Below are 15,480 nucleotides of genomic sequence, written 5' to 3' on the forward strand. Positions count from 1 at the left end.
TGGCAGGCAGGCTCCACGTGTTGGCACAGGGCCGGGCCTGCGTGAGGAGCAGTGTGTCTGTACAGATGGCATCCCCTGCAGCAGCTGCAGGCCTCCCTCCTACTCTCACGCCTGAGCTGCTCGGCTGGCCTCTTCCCTTTCTTCCCTCCTTTTGCAAGAAACAGACCTGGAACTGACGAAGGGAAAGCACCCACAAGTCTTGGAAGATGCCCTTTCTCCTTGGTCCTTGACTCATGTGTGTAGGAGGATGGCACCCACCCCTGTCCTGGGGTTCCGGAGGGAGTTACCAGGTAGGCAGTTGGAAGGTGGAGGGGCTCACTGGGCAGCTGGCTAGAAGTGGTCACAGGCCACGTGCCCCATCCCGACTTGTGCCAGGTCTCTCTGCAGGAACTGCCGCAGCAGGGGGGAGATGTGGAGCTCCAGATGGGGGCCTGGGCCCCTGGGCAGCTCTGTCTGCTCTGTGACTGTGGAGGAGGACATGACTGTGTTTCCGAACTCATCCACCCCCTCGTATTGCTCAGTCACGGTTCTTGTAGCTCCATAGCACTGGTGGCCAGCTGGCCTGGTCTGCAGCTCCAGAACACTCTTCTCCCGCTTTCTGGGCAGGGGGCTGGCTGAGGCAGAGGCAGAGGCAGACTCAGGTCGTCCGGAACACTGGCTTATCTCCTTCTTTCCAGCCTTGTCGGGGGCATCTTTCTGCTGGAGCGGGGCCTGGTCCACATCCTGGGTCAGGAGTGTGCTTTTCACTGAGACATTGGGTCTGGGAGTTTCCGGAGGCTTTTTTGTACCTGACTCGATGGTGATGAAAGTTGGGGAGGAGGGTGAATCTCTTCTGGAAGGCAAGACTCGAGGGCGGTCCAAATCGTCTCTCAGTGTCTCCAGCTCCCTGGTGGAAGGGGCCGTTGAGGCTGCTTGACCTCTGACCTCTGTGTGGTTTTTGACCTTGGCTTGACTCTGGACCTCAGCATGGCTTGTAACCTCCATTTGGTTCTTGACTGCAGGTTGACCCCTGACTTCTTGTCCTGAGCAGTTGGACTTGGCTGTGATGTTGTCTGTGACACTGTGGTCCTTTGGGGGTCCCTGGGAATGACTGTTGGTGTTAGCCTCAGGCTGCAGGCTAGACATGGAGCTGAGGGCCTTGTGCACAGCCTCCTCAATGTCCAGCAGTCTCGCCAGGGTCTGTTCCTTCAGCCGGGCCACCTCGGCGCTGACTCTTGTCAGCTCTCCAAAGGCCTGCTCCACTGAGGCCTCAGGCTTGCAGGGAGCAGCAGGAGCCTGAGGGGACCCTTCCAGCTGAGGCATGGCCTCAAAGAGCCTCTTCAGAGCCCCCATATCCATACTGCTTGCGGCCTCCTTCTCTAGGGCTTGCACCTGGCTCAGGAGGCCTCGGAGCTCTTGCTGGCTTCCCTGTAGAATCTCAGTGGCCCCTTGCTGGGGATCTTCCTTGGGTTTCTCTCCTGGGGGGCTAGGATGCTGCTGGGGTGAGGTGGGGTCACTGTTGAGAGCTGAGCACTTAGGGGGCTCAGGGTTCTTGGCATTACTGACCATTGCCTGACTCTTGGGCTTGGAGGTTAGACTGCTGGGGCCATGTTGGAGGCTGGGCTGGCTCTGTCCACTGGGGCATCCAGACAGAGATACTCGGCCCTGGTCCACAGTAGCGGGAGGGACCTTGGCCAGCCGAGGAGTGGCTGCATCTGGCTCACCTTGTTTGTATTCTCTTTGTTCCACTCTCTTGGAGGAACCGGGACCTGAGGATTTGGGCAGCCTCTGAGGAGGGGGTAGCTGGCTTAGGTGTGCAGGTTTGGGGGGCACCTGGGGCTTCTTCCTTGGTGGCATGGTGGGCTCCAGTTTTGGGGTCTTTTTCTGTGATTCCCCAGGTGTTCTCTGGCCTGCAGAGCTGCTGTGGGAGTGGAGAAGGGGGCTCTGCAGGGGCTCAGAGGCCTGCTGGATGGAGTCCTCGTTATGGCGGGCTTCAGCTGGGAAGTCTGGTCTTGTCACAGCAGCTGAGAGAGGAGGAGGAGGAGGAACAGAGGCATTATGGGAGTGCAGGTTGGCACCTGCGGCCCGAGGCTCAGAGGCCGGAGTCTGGTGAGCTATAGCGGCAGTTGTTAAGGTGGTCTCTGCAGCTTGGAGCTTCCCTCCGCTGACTCTTGCTGTGGCCTTCTCTGTGCAGTCCCCAGGCTCCTCCCGTCCTGGCCTAAGACTCTGACCTGGGCCTTCCTGGAGCAGACTGGGAGCCTGGACTAAGAGGGCGGTCTCCTTGCCTTTTGACTGGGGTTCCCTCTCAGAAGATTGGAGGTCAGATGTCCTCACGGGGTGAGCAGTATAGATGCCATCCACCCACCCCCCAGGCAGCCCATCAGGCAGAACTTTCTGCTCCCCACTGACCTTTCTGGGGCCTGCTGGGATCCTAGAGGCACCTCCATTCATAGGCTTGGTGTTGCTCTGGGCAGCCCCAGTGGTCATGGCTGTTGCTGGCAGAAGACCATCTTGAAAAGGCACGGGGGTGGCTGCTGGGGTGGGGTTCTGCTTGTGCTTGTTCAGAACTTGCTGGTGCAGGCTTTGGGCCTCGGCTGTTGCCATCCGTAGATTCTGCATGGCGGCCTGGAGGTCTGGGGCCTTGTGCCCCAGGGCCATCGTCATGGTTTCTTCCGATTTTCCCAAAGCTGCAGTTCCTTTCTGCCCAGTGCCCCTGTCTTCCTGCTTTTCCTCCCCAGCCAGAAGGACTGCCTTTCCCATCACCTGTGAAGGGCCAGGGGTGGCCCCTGGGCCTCTCAGATGCCCCATCCCCATGTTGGGGTCCAGCAGGGGGACATGGATGATGCTGTCAGGTGGGGGCAGCCTCTGGGCCCCCTCGCTGGTTGGCACGGGACTCAAGTCTGCTGGTGGTTCCCACCGAAGACTGTGTAGGCCGCTCAGGTCTCCTTTGTCTATACAGCTGGCCAGTAGCTGCACGCTGCTTCTCTCAGGGGCCCTGCCATTTGGCCGGGGCTGCAGGGAGTAGGCGGTCAGTGAAACCAGACCCTGCTCTGTCTCCTGCATCACCAGCCCTGTCTTTGCCACTGAGGCCCCAAGGCTACAAGCCAGCAACTGCTGGAACTCAGGGTCCATGTCTTCAAGATTTCCGCTGCTGCCTGGGGCTGGCAGCCTCAGCGGCTTGAGCTGGAGCTGGCCCTTTGGGTCCTCCTGCACGAGCAGACCCTCCTCAGCCACGTCTGGCCGGCGCAGCACTTGACGGACTATTCTGGGAAGCTCACCAATCACCAGCTCTTCCTTCCGTATGTGGGGGCTCCCCTGCCCTGGGCCTGGGAGCACATACTTGGCAAGGCAGAGCTCCCCGCCGCCTCGAGCCTCCATGAGGATGCCTCCACGGTGCAGGATGCCAGGCGTGGCGTTCAGCATCCGCAGGGTCCCCTCGGCTTCAGTCTCCTGCCTCTCCGGCACCTTGTTGTCTGAGGGACCCCCAGACTGTTCTTCCTGAAGGTTGCCCCCTCGGACACTCTCAGCTGCCAGGGAACCCATTGGGCAATTCTCAAAGAGCCAGGTGAACTTGTGCACAGAGCCCGTCGGGATGGGCTCAGGGAGGACCCTGGACACCTGGTCTTCCCTCTTGCCTGCCTCCAGTGCCTGGAAGACCTCCTTCTGTCGAGACACCTGCCCTGAAGGGATATCCACTCGGCTGCAGTACCGCACGGGTCCTCTTTCGCAGGGCCGGCCTGTGGCCTGCAGAGGCTCAGTCTCAAACACATGTCTGTCGGTCTGTCTTTCCCCAGCCAGGACCTGGTTAACTTGCAGGTGCTGCTCCCGAGAGCCTTCTGGCCTGTCCAGGGTTTGGGGTGCGAACATCCAGGTGCAGGACCTGGCCTTGGTATTAGCTGTGGGATCTGTGACCTCTGACTCCTGCTTCTCTGCCAACTCACTCATGGGACATGTCTCAAACAACCACCGGATGGTCTTCACGTCGCCTTTTGGGGGTGCCTCAGGCTGGGGGCCTCCCTGACTTTTTGCCTCTCCTTCCTGTCGTTCCTGCTGCTCCCGCTGGTGGATTACCTCCAGGGGCTGGGTCTCAAAGAGCCAGCGGGCAGTGCCCACGTCTCCAGCCACCACTTCCTGCCGGGTGATGCCCCGCACCACATCAATGGTACTAGGGCTTCTGCCCAGTTGGTCGAGGGGCTGTGTCTCAAACATCCACCTGTAGCCCTGCACGTCACCTCCAACTACCTGCTCTCTGCTGACAGAGGTCAGGGCGTGGAGGTGACCTTTGCCATCCTGAATGGCATAGACTGGGGACCCTATGTCCTGCAACTGGCTTGCGGAATCAGCTCCTTCAGCTCTGCTCATGCTCCCATGGGCTGAAGGCTCGCCCTGCCCAATGCTGTCCAGGGGGAGAGTCTCAAAAAGGTTCTTGAAGGTCTTCACGTCTCCCTTCACCCCATCCCTCTGGGGAGCACTCTGAGAGAGGGACAGTGAGGGGACACCACTGGATAGATGCTCATTTGTGGGCCCTTCCCCCTCCCGGGGGCCCACCCGCTGAAGGTGACCCACTTGGACCTTGTCCCTGGGAGTATCCAGGGGCTTCATCTCAAATAGCCACAGGGTGGAACGGACATCACCAGGGACCACTTCCTCTTTGGTAGGGACCTCTGCTCCAGTCTCTTCCCCCTTTAGAGTGTCTAGTGCTCGGGTTTCAAACAGATGCCGCTGCTGCTGAACATCTGGACCAGGAGGGATGAGGTCTGGGGATGGCTGAAAGTCCTTCTCATCCACCTCGAACTCCCGGATGGCATCCAGGGGCTGTGTCTCAAAGATCCAGCGAGTTGCACTGACATCAGGCCGGGACCCCTCTTCCAGGGAGATCCCCCGGATCACCCGCACCTGGCTGGGGTCCCTGTTGATGGCATCCAGAGGTTGGGTCTCAAAGAGCCAGCGGGCTGTCCTCACTGCATTGCTGTGGATCTCCTCCCGGCATGCGGCCTTGACCTCATGGATAGCGCCCTCTGCATCCTGGATGGCACACAGAGGCTCTGTTTGGAATAGCTTCACAGTCTTCTTCACGTCGCCCTTCAGTTCCTGGATCTCTGAGCGAAGCTCCAAGGGGCTCTGCTCCTGGATGGAGGGGCGGGAGCCCAGGCGATCCAGCGGCCGCGTCTCAAAGAGCATCCTGGTACCCTGGACATCTCCACTGGCTGCAGGCTCCCTCACTGTAGCCTCTGGTGCCTCGTCCTGGCCTGTCAGCTCATCCAGCGGTTTTGTCTCAAACAGCCAGCGGGCTGCACGGACATCCCCTCTGGATGGCCGAGGTCCCGCTGACTCCTGTTCTATGCTGTTGGCAAAGGAACCTTCCTCAAACTTGCGGGAAGTGGCCTGGACATCACCACTGGGCACCGGCTCCTTGGCAGGTGGCTTCTCATGGTCCCCAATGGCATCCAGCCTCCAGTTCTCAAAAATCCAGCGCATGCACTGGACGTCACCCTCAGTGGGCTCCTCAGAACCCAGGACCTCCGCCAAGTCCTCGGCCACGGCCTCGGCCAGATTCTTGCGGAGCTCGGGGTGGATGTGCTTGTAGAGGCGGCGGAGCTCACTGGCTTGCCGCTGCTGGTGGAACTTGGAGAAGGACTCCTTGGGAGGTGGTGGAGGCAGATCCTCCAGGGCTGGTGGTGGAGGGAAGGGCAGGTCCTCTGCAGCCGCCATTGGGATGATTGGCGTCAGGGCCACCTGCGTCTGGGCGTTGGCCATCTTGCTGAGGAGAGAGTGCAGAGATGAAGACGGGACTGGGGCAGGGCTGGGGGGCTTTGGTGGAATGGAGGCTGGTTGCTGGAAGAAATGGCAGGGAGCACCCCTACTCTGCTCAGGGCAGAGTAGTCCCGTGGTGGCAAATGCAACTTAGAGGCATCCCCCCCGCCCCCAGCCTTTCAAATCTCACCTGGAACTCACTCTGCGACCTGCATGGTTGATGTGTCGCAAGCCTTGAACTTAGGCTATAGGGAGCCATCCATCAAGGTGGGTCCCACTTCCCCAGAATCACCTGGGTTGCTAGACTACTGGCCATGACACTCTTTCCACAGAAACTTCCACTGGGAAAACTGGGCATGTGTCATCCTCACTTTCCTTCACCAAAATCAGTTTTTCCCTGGCAGACGCCCCAGTGAAAGGCCTGGGGAATCCCAACTTTGAGGGTGGCAGCCAAGTAAATGAGTAATTATTTCCCATGAAGAGGAAATTCCCTCTTGTGACAGCAGAGGGCGCGCTTGCCCTTCCACTGGGCTCCTGCCCACCCTTCACCTCTTGGCGCTCAGTTCACTCTCCAACCTTTCCCTGAGCCCGAGGAGACAGAACAGGGCCAGCAGCCCATGCAGGGGGGAAGCAGGTGAGGCTCATTGAGTGGCAACTGTTCACCAGGTACTTCATGGTTAGGCAGAGTCAGATTCTGAATCCCAGATGGGGGCTCAGAAATTCTGAGCCAGGGGACTCAGGGCTCTCCTAGCCCAGTCACTCAATTACACATAAGGAAATTGAGGTGCAGAAAGAGTCAGGTCTTGTCAAATGAGTGGCTAGCAGTGCTGTTCCTACATCCTATTTGGGGCTGGCTCCCAAGAGATGAGAGGGTAGAGGGCGTGAAGTTTTCTTCCTGACTGTGGTGCCCCTCTATTTCTCAGCAGGCACCCCGGGGAATGCTAGGGTGACACCTACAAGGAGGGCGGGCAGTGGAGCTGGGGGTCCTTTCTGCAGAGCAGCCCTGCCCCCTGTTGGTGAAGAGCCCAGCCCCCAGCCGTGTGCCCTCTGGCTCCACGCTGCTCTTCTTCCTCCCTCTTGGAGTCAATCAGCTTCTACCCAGGCGGCCCCACCAGCGTTCCCTACCCCTCCTCGGTGGCCTCCCACTCTTCAAGCCCTTCTGTGGTCTCTGTCTCGTGACAGGTGTACTAACAGTCCCCAGAGGCCAATCAGGAAGGAACGAGAAGCATGTTTCTCCTCCTGCTGCCCTGACCCCCTCTCTGCTCCATGCTCAGCACTAAATATAGCTGAGGTCTGTCTGGCTGAGGAGGGAGGAAGGCTCAGGTTCAGCCAGTGGGACCCTGGGCCCCGGGGTCCCACCTCATCTTCCTCTTTGCCTGGTGCTGGGGCCTGGAGCCTTCTCTTGACCAAAAGGGCTTGGAGGGGTGTGTGTGTGTGGTGGTGGGTGGGGGAGTTGCAGGGATACTGGCAGCAGGTAGGGGCAGAACTTCCTCCTTATGGTTACCTCACACAGGGAGGAAACTGAGACCTGCTTGCTTCACCCCACCCAGCATGCCCACCAAAGACACCAGCGCCCGAGGTCTGTGAACTCTAAAATTTGCAACCCGATTTTCATCTCACTCTCTGGATGTTTCCTTTAGTCTCTGAGCACCAATGAGGACCTCCTGCCAAAGGCAAACAGTGCCTGTCCTCACCTTCTCCCCTGTCACCACCAGTGTGGCCCAAGCAGATGGCATGTGCAGTCCACGGGCTCCACCCCCACCCCCAGGAATCTTCAGAATCCCTGCTGTGGCTGCAAACTATCAGCTCATGGGGTGCAAGGACGCAGGTCTGAGGATCCTCAGAGGTCGCTGCCCTAACCTGTTTAATGTTCAGGTGGGGAAACTGAGGCCTAAATAGGACCACAGAAGCTGTCCTAGGAGGTTCTGCCAGGCAGGAGCAAATCCCTTGAAGTAGTAGGTCTCAAGACGTCTGGCCTTCCCATCCCTACACCCACCCAACCTGAGACCCCTGGAACTTAAGTTTCTAGTAGGCAAGTGAGGGTAGAATTCAGAACAGGGAACAGACTTAGGGTGGGGACTTGGCCCCTGAGAAGCCCCCCAGAGTTTGGTCTCCTAGGCTGGGTGGGTCTCTTAGAGTGCCCACACCTTTGCCCCCAAGCTTGTTCCTCCTTCACCCAGCCCTTCCACGGTGTCTATATCTGGCCAGACTCAGATTTGGTCTCCCCACCCTTGTGGGGAGGGTCTCCCACCCTTTTGCCTTCCCACCCTTGTGCCCAGGGCTTTCCTACTGGGCAAGAGCCTAGCATTGCCCCAGTTCCCAGGCTACAATATGTGGGGCCCTGGACCCAGGCCAACCCTGGGAAGACATTCTTGGTCGCAGATATGCCAAGACTTTCACCCACAACAGCTGGGCATGGGGCTTGTCCTAGCAATGCAGAGTGGGCCTGCTTATCACCCTCAAGCCCCATGTCCTGACACCTCTCTGCTAGCCCCCTTTGCTCCAGACACAGGACCTGCCAGGCCCTTCCTTGGTGGAAGGAAGCCTTGACTCCACAGCTATAGTTTAGAAATCACAATTACAGGTCACCTCCTCCAGAAGGCCTTTCTGGATTATGCCTACCAGCACAAACCTGTCCCCCTGCAAGCCTCAATCCTGTGGCAGCCACTCCAGGCAACTCCTAAAACTCCCCCGGGGCTCAGCTGACTCTCCTTTAACTTCCTTGGGGAGTCAGTACCAGAGGTCCTGCCACTCACCTACATCTAGTTGCAAGGCCCGTCAGCCTCCCACTCCCCCAGGGCCTCCACTGATGCACAGTCTCCTGCAAGGAGACTCCAGGTTCTAGCTGGAGAACCCACCATGCTATGGAAAGACAGAGGGGCAGCTCGCTCACCGAAGGGGTCCACCTGGCTGTTGGGGTGCTTGGAAGTCTGTGGCAGGTATGGCCTGAGGGTCTTTCGTCCTTGAGCGTCTCTGCTGGGTTGGTCCGATTGGTCCCGTTCTGCTGGCTCCGTCAGGTCGCGGTCCTGGCTCTGGGTCTCTGTCCCCTGCCAGCCCTAGCAGCTGCCTTTATCTCGCTGGCTAGGGGGTGGGCCAGGGTGGGGGCGGCGGGGGAGGCTAAGTTCAGAGTATGAAGTGGCTTGGTTATTTTTAGGCCTTGTGGAAGTCCCTCTTCCATCCTGGGGAATTGGTTACATGTCCTTTCTGCTGGGGAGGGCAAGAGGAACGAGGGGGAGGGCTTCATTCATCCACGTCTGATCTGAGGATGGGGCTCAGTGACTCAGGCATGTCTTGGGTGCCAGTGCCCAGACTATTCTGAGGGAGTGAATAAGGAGGGTGACCTGACACCTGGACAGCCGGCCCGTAATCCTATGAGCCCCCTCCCTTCTCCACATTGGCCCCTGACTATTCCTGAGCTGTGGTTCCCTGTGCCCCATGAGGGCAGGCCTAAGCCCCAGCACCTCTGAGAACAAGGCCCAGCCCTCCTCCCCATTCCCTCTGCGTTAAAGACTCCCCCCATTATCTATCCTCCTCATTCCTCACAGCTCAGGCCTATATAGCCCTGAGCGAAGCTGGATTTTGGGGGGAAGACCTTTGAATTTCTAGGCCTCAGCTCTTCAACAGGTCCCTGATTTGTCAAAAAATTCCATAAAGTGGTTCTGTGGTTCTAGTGGGGCCTTGTTTACTTTTGGGCTCTAACCTCTGACTCAGGGCGCAGACTCTCTGGGAATGGAGGGGATGGGGGGTGGAGCACGCGGGGAGTTGACTGTAGGGTTATTTCTGACCCTGGAGTCATCAGCTTCCCAGCCACAGATGCAGTGGGGGTGGAGGGGTCATGTCTGCTCCTCCTTTCATGCCCCGAGCCCAAGGGGTCTAGCAGGCTCAAGAGATCCAGGCATTAGCCTGTAAGGAGAGGGATGTCAGGGATCCCCCATAGGGTCCCCCCAGAGGAGACTTTTTTTTTTTTGCCAGATCCCTTGTCAAAGCAAGTGCAGGTGTGTTCTGCAGGTGAAAACAGGGCCTTCCTGCGGGCAGCTCCGATGCCCTCTGGTTCCAGGGAATGACATCAGGTACTGCTCATTTTTTCCACTGAGTCAGCCTGGGGGCCGCAAGAGGGTCATGTGGGAACCCTTCCTCCTTCTGCACCTCCTGCCCTTATCTACCTATCTGCCAGCTTCCTGGGCTCCTGGCTTTCCCCAGAAGGCAGGGAGATGGGATAGACATCCTCACAGCTGGGAAGGGAGGAACCTGCTCTGGGGGTGTGGATTGTGCCCACCTCCCAGCCTCTAGCTTGTCTTCTAGGGTGGTTTTGAGAACCAAGTGAATTAACATGAAAACAATTTAGCACATGACATAGGCCCTAGAAGAACCCGTGTTATTACGAATACAAGGCAAGGAAAGCGCCCACGTGGAACTGACTTTTGCATTCACCTCAAGTGTGATCATCTGTGTGGAAGTTTCTCAGGGCCCAGTATCAAGAAGAGGCTTGTCTAATCCTCTGGGTTCAGTTCTATAGAATACAACTGTGCTGTCCAGTGCAGTCACCACTACCACGTGCGGCAGTCTAAACAGATGAAAGCCGTGCTGTGATAGACTCTGCAAATCTCCAGAAGATGGTGTTTCCTTCTTTGCTTTGGCTGTTAGGAAGCTCTGAGCTAAATTTTTAGTCTTCTAGCAAGTAGACTTTATGACTTGCATCCTGTGTAACTGTTAGGGGGAATTGATGTCCTGAGCTAATCCCATGCAGGCTTTGTGGACCCCACCCCCACTCCAGACTAAAGCCATCAAGACATTGGGAAAGACAAATCCCGTCACCACCAAAGGGAAGGTGGCTGGGACCTGAGGGTGGAGTTAAGCAGCCAGGTTGGGTATAAAAACCAAACACGTGGGCCTTGCGGGGGCTCGCTATTGCTCGCCTCCTGGCTTCACGGCTCCTGGCTGGCGGCCAGCTCTCAGAGTGCCATTTGGGATTCCAGATCGGCAGATCGGGTAGGACGCATTTAAAACTTTGTCTCCCACTTTTCTCCCTGAGCTGTACATTTCCTCATTTCCCCTTCCCTTGTAAATAAACCTTTTATTAACCTTTCGCATGTGCCTGCAGTAGAGCATTGATAAGTCCTTCTAAGCGCGCGGGTGAGGACCCACAGTCAGGCACCCCGTTTTGTATCGGTGCTGCCCTATAACATAATGAAGGTTGCTAGGGAGATACCATACTCCCTGCTCCTACTTACACGGAGCGCCTTGGCGTGACTGCTGGGAAGGATGGGCGGGCTGTGAGGCCAGGGAAGCTGTATAACACAGAAGGCAGGTGGGCTCGGAAAAGGCCTCTTGTTCCTGGGGTCTGACCTGCACCCTGGTACTGCTAGGAAGGAGTCATGGAAGGAGACATGGAAGAGAGACATGTAGTGATGCTTGGAGAGAAACATGGGTGAGAGGCGTGTGGGGAGCTGACAATGGCAGCCATTATCTTACTGTGGTATTCCTGCCCCAGCTTTCTGGGACCTGCTTCAGAACCCCTTTCTATGGTTCCCCATCAGCAGGTGCCTTAGATTTGTGGCAAACTTTTAGGCCTCAGCCACCCGCTTTGGGCTGACCCTGTTTGACTGGGCATTTACCTGCAAGAGGGTGAATGATTTTGATTGTTTTATTGAGAAAAATATCCTTTCTTCTTCTCTATGTACACTAATTCTACTAAAGATCTTTTGCACTACAAGTCTGCTTTGCCTTGGTGTGCACAGATGGCTGGGTTCCCTTAGAATGTGAAACTTTGGGCTGCCCCTCAGTCACACGACAACAGAGTGACTAACTGTTCTTGTTGCCTATTTTCAGGGGGTTCCATGAACAAGGGGTTTCCAGTTTTAAAACTAGGAGGGTAAAGAACATCAATATATGTGAAGTGAGGAAACAGCCCCCCATCATCAAAGGGCAGTTACTCAGCCCTGAGGGGAGTAGTAAACCAGGCATTATTTGCCAGTGTGTCTTTGCCAGGGACACCTGCTGTAAGGGGCAGGAACAGACATAGTGCAGGTTTTCTGATCCCATGCAGACCAGGTTAAGGAGGAGTCAGAGTCCTCAGTAGTTTTGCAGGTTTTTTATTTGGGGTTCACCAAGCATATGGCAGGCAGTGGTGCTGGCTGGGGGCCTGGGAGGCTGGCAGGCCTCCCAGCCCCCAGCAAGTCTTCACTCTATCTGGGCTCTCTAGCTTTGGTTCTGCTGCTTCTCGGCTTCTCTTTCGGCTTCTGCTTCGGCTTCTACTGCTGCTACTGGCGTCCCCGTGACGCCGCCCTTAAAAGCACAGTCTTAGCTCAGCTGAATCCCATCTACCTGTGCCCACACCCTATTCCAGGTGCCCGCCATCAGGCGTGCATTCAGGACAAGGATCCATCATCTATCCTGATGGCGGAAAAGCCTGACATTTTCTTTACCCTACACCTGCATTTCCTTTTATGCCCCCTCAAATAATTCTGGGAATGAGTGAATGCACTGAGATTGCATGGTGGGGCTGACTCACTGATCTTTGCCCAAAGGCGGAGGGCTGGGGGAGGAGGTGGGGAGGGGAGGGCGTGGCTTTCCAGGTGGAGCCTGCTGCTTCCCAGACCAGGGAAGGCTCTTCCCCTGCCAGCCCCTCCCTCCAAGTTGGGCATCTCCAAAGGTGGGGTTTGGCCACAAGTTCACGATGGTCTTCCTGCAGACCTGGCACTCTATGGCAGAGCTTGGAGAGCATAGCTGGCAGCTGACTCACATGGAGTTTCAGGAGAGGGAGGAGCCAGGAATGATGGACTCAAACTGCCTGAGGTGTATCCCACCTGTGACACACCCTCTCTGTCCCTCAATTTCCTTATCTATAAAATGGGGATAATGATTGTTCAAACTTCCATGGGTTGCTGTGAGCAATATACCCTTACTGAGTGCATGTGCACACACATATACACACACGCACACTCCGTTTAGCACAGTGCCTAGTGCACTGGAAGTTCAATGAATGAGGAAGCTCAGTTAATTTTTCCCTGGATCCTGATGATCCCCAGCTTCCCTGGGTCCAGTGTGTCCTTTTGGTCTGAAGGTGAGTGTCCTTCGGGGCACTGGCTGGCATTCCTGGCTTCCCTCCCGCCAGGCAGTGGACACTGGTGCCAAGGGACAGCCAGGGCAAGCCAGGCTGCTTCTGTTCCTGCCTGCAGGAGACAGGTCCGCTCAGCCTCTTAATAAAATCATCTGAACTCAGAGAAGGGGTTTTCTGCTCTGGGCTCAGGTCAAAGTGTGGGCAGATTTGAGGGAAGACTCTCCCCTCTCACCCTGGGAGTGTCTGGCTGCTGCCTGAGAGTCCCAAGAGTGTGGATCTGAGAGGTGGGATCTAGTGTGAGACAGCCAGCGGGGATCAACCCACTCATCTTCTCTTATTTCCATGACTTCTGAGAGACGCTCAGCTCTCTGTACCCTTGCATCTTAGTTGGTGCTGGTGATTTAGGGGTATAGGGGTCCCTAGAGACATGGTGAGGGAATGAAGAAGCTGGGGATGGGAGAAGAGCAGTTTACTTTTGTGGACAGACAAGTGGGGCTTCCTTCCACTGGGGACTGAGATTGGTGTAGAACATGCCTCGCCAGGGTCGAGGAAGCTGGGGTATCGATCCACCAATCCTTACCCCACTAGTTCAGGGCTGTCACTGGAAGCACCAACTCCCCTGTGATCCTGGCCTGCCCCTGGGCAGAAAGAGGCACATGTTTGAGAGTGGGAAGCTGTGAAGCTGTCCAGGGACTCTTTCCTGAGGCTGCAGGGGGCCTCTGGGCAGGGGAGGAGGTAAAGGGGGGCCACTAGGTTCTCCCATCTGTGAGATGATAATCACCTCTGAAGCTTAAACCACTTTTTTTTTTTTTTTGGACATTTTGCCTTTTATTTCATTACTGGGACATATATTTGTTGCATAGTCATCAAGATAACTTTTTTTTTTTTAATAATAAATTTTATTGTTATATTCCCCATACAATTGCAGCCCCCCCATTCTGACCCCAATCCCTCCCCTCCCGCCCCCGCCCCCCAAAAAAGTGTCTCTGGTTCATAGTTTTTTGTTGATTTTGATTTTCACTTTCTTATAGTTATTCATTTTCCTGGTCCCTTATTTAATTTTTCTAGATTCCTGCTATGAGTGAGACCATCCGGTATTTTTCTTTTTCTTTCTGGCTTATTTCGCTGAGCATGATCCCTTCCAGCGCCATCCATGTTGCTGCAAATTGCATGTGTTTATCTTTTTTGAATGCTGAGTAATATTCCATGATGTATATGTACCACATCTTCTTGATCCAGTCATCTATTTTTGGGCATTTGGGTTTAAACCACTTTTTTTTTAAAGATTTATTTATTTGTTTACACAAGCACTGGGTACAGTCAGAAGCGCGGGAGGGTGAGAGGATTCACCAGAGCCAGAGCGGAGAGCAGAACAGGCAGAACGACGAAATACACTGCTGAGGGGAGCAGCGGGTGAGACAGGAGAGGTCTGTGCACCATGTGGGACCCTCCTCACCAGTGGCTGGGGATCGAACCGGTGCTGCAGAGGCCACGGGCAGCTTCGCAGCCCAGCGCTCAACTGCCGCGCCACCAGGGGAGGCCCTTAAACCACTTTTTAAAAAAGGAAAAAGAAAAAGGTGGAATTAATTTTAATACTATATTTTGACTCCAATTTTCAAAATATTCTTACATCTGTAGGAATGAATAAAAAATGACTATTGAGATATTTTACATTCTTTATTTTGAATTGAGTTTTCACAATTCAGTGTGCATTTTTTTCCTTTAAACAGACTTTTTTTGGTAGCTGTTTGAGGTTTGCAGTAAAATTGAGTAGAGAGCACAGTGTGTCTGTCCACCCTCCCCCCAACACTTGCACAGCTTCCTCTACTGTGGACATTCCACTTCAGAATCGTGTATTTGTTATCAGTGATGAAGCCACGCTCACACGTCATTATTCTCCAAAGTCCATAGTTTACTTTAGGGTTCATTTTTGGTGTTGCACATTCTATGGGTTTGGACAAATGTGTATTGAAATGTATTTATCATGACAGGATCACACAGAGCAGTTTTATTGCCCTAAAAACCTGTGTTCCACCTGTTCATCCCTCCTCCCCTTGCCTTTGGGGAGTCATAGGTCTTTTTTTTTCCACATTTTATTTAAATTTTATTTTTTATATTCCCCATACAATTACAACCCCGTTATTTTGACCCCAAGCCCTCCTTTCCCAGCCCCACACCCCCCATAGAGTGTCTCTGGCTCATAGTTGTTTGTTGATTTTGATATTTTCTTTCTTATAGTTATTCTTTTTCCCGGTCTCTTATTTAAGTTTTCTAGATTCCTGCTATGAGTGAGACCATCCGGTATTTTTCTTTTTCTTTCTGGCTTATTTCGCTGAGCATGATCCCTTCCAGCGCCATCCATGTTGCTGCAAATTGCATGAGTTTATCTTTTTTGACTGCTGAGTAATATTCCATGGTGTATATGTACCACATCTTCTTGATCCAGTCATCTATTTTTGGGCATCTGGGTTGTTTCCAAAAGAGTCATAGATCTTTTTTCTGTCTCCATAGTTTTGCCTTTTCTGGAATGTCATATGGCTGGGACCATAATCTTCTTGGACTGTCTTATTCCTCTTAGATATATGCATGTAAAGTTCTTCCTTGTTTTTTTCTCATGACTTGATAACTTATTGCTTTTTAGGGTCGAATAATAATCCATGTCTGGATGTATCAGAGTTTGTATATCC

The 15,480-nt window shown here is 54.8% G+C and overlaps 1 protein-coding gene across 1 annotated transcript; it reads right to left on the reverse strand.

The window, feature by feature from the left end:
• Positions 1 to 330: 330 nt before the first annotated feature.
• On the reverse strand, positions 331 to 5,776 carry XIRP1 (xin actin binding repeat containing 1). Its single transcript, XM_037501561.2, has one exon. It carries the CDS (start codon positions 5,734 to 5,736, stop codon positions 331 to 333), a length of 5,406 nt encoding a protein of 1,801 aa, XP_037357458.1. The 5' UTR covers positions 5,737 to 5,776.
• Between the last annotated feature and the right edge of the window lie 9,704 nt (positions 5,777 to 15,480).

This window comes from Talpa occidentalis, unplaced genomic scaffold, assembly GCF_014898055.3.
Source record: "Talpa occidentalis isolate TD23 unplaced genomic scaffold, MPIMG_talOcc4v2.1 talOcc4.10, whole genome shotgun sequence".
Taxonomy (NCBI): domain Eukaryota; kingdom Metazoa; phylum Chordata; class Mammalia; order Eulipotyphla; family Talpidae; genus Talpa; species Talpa occidentalis.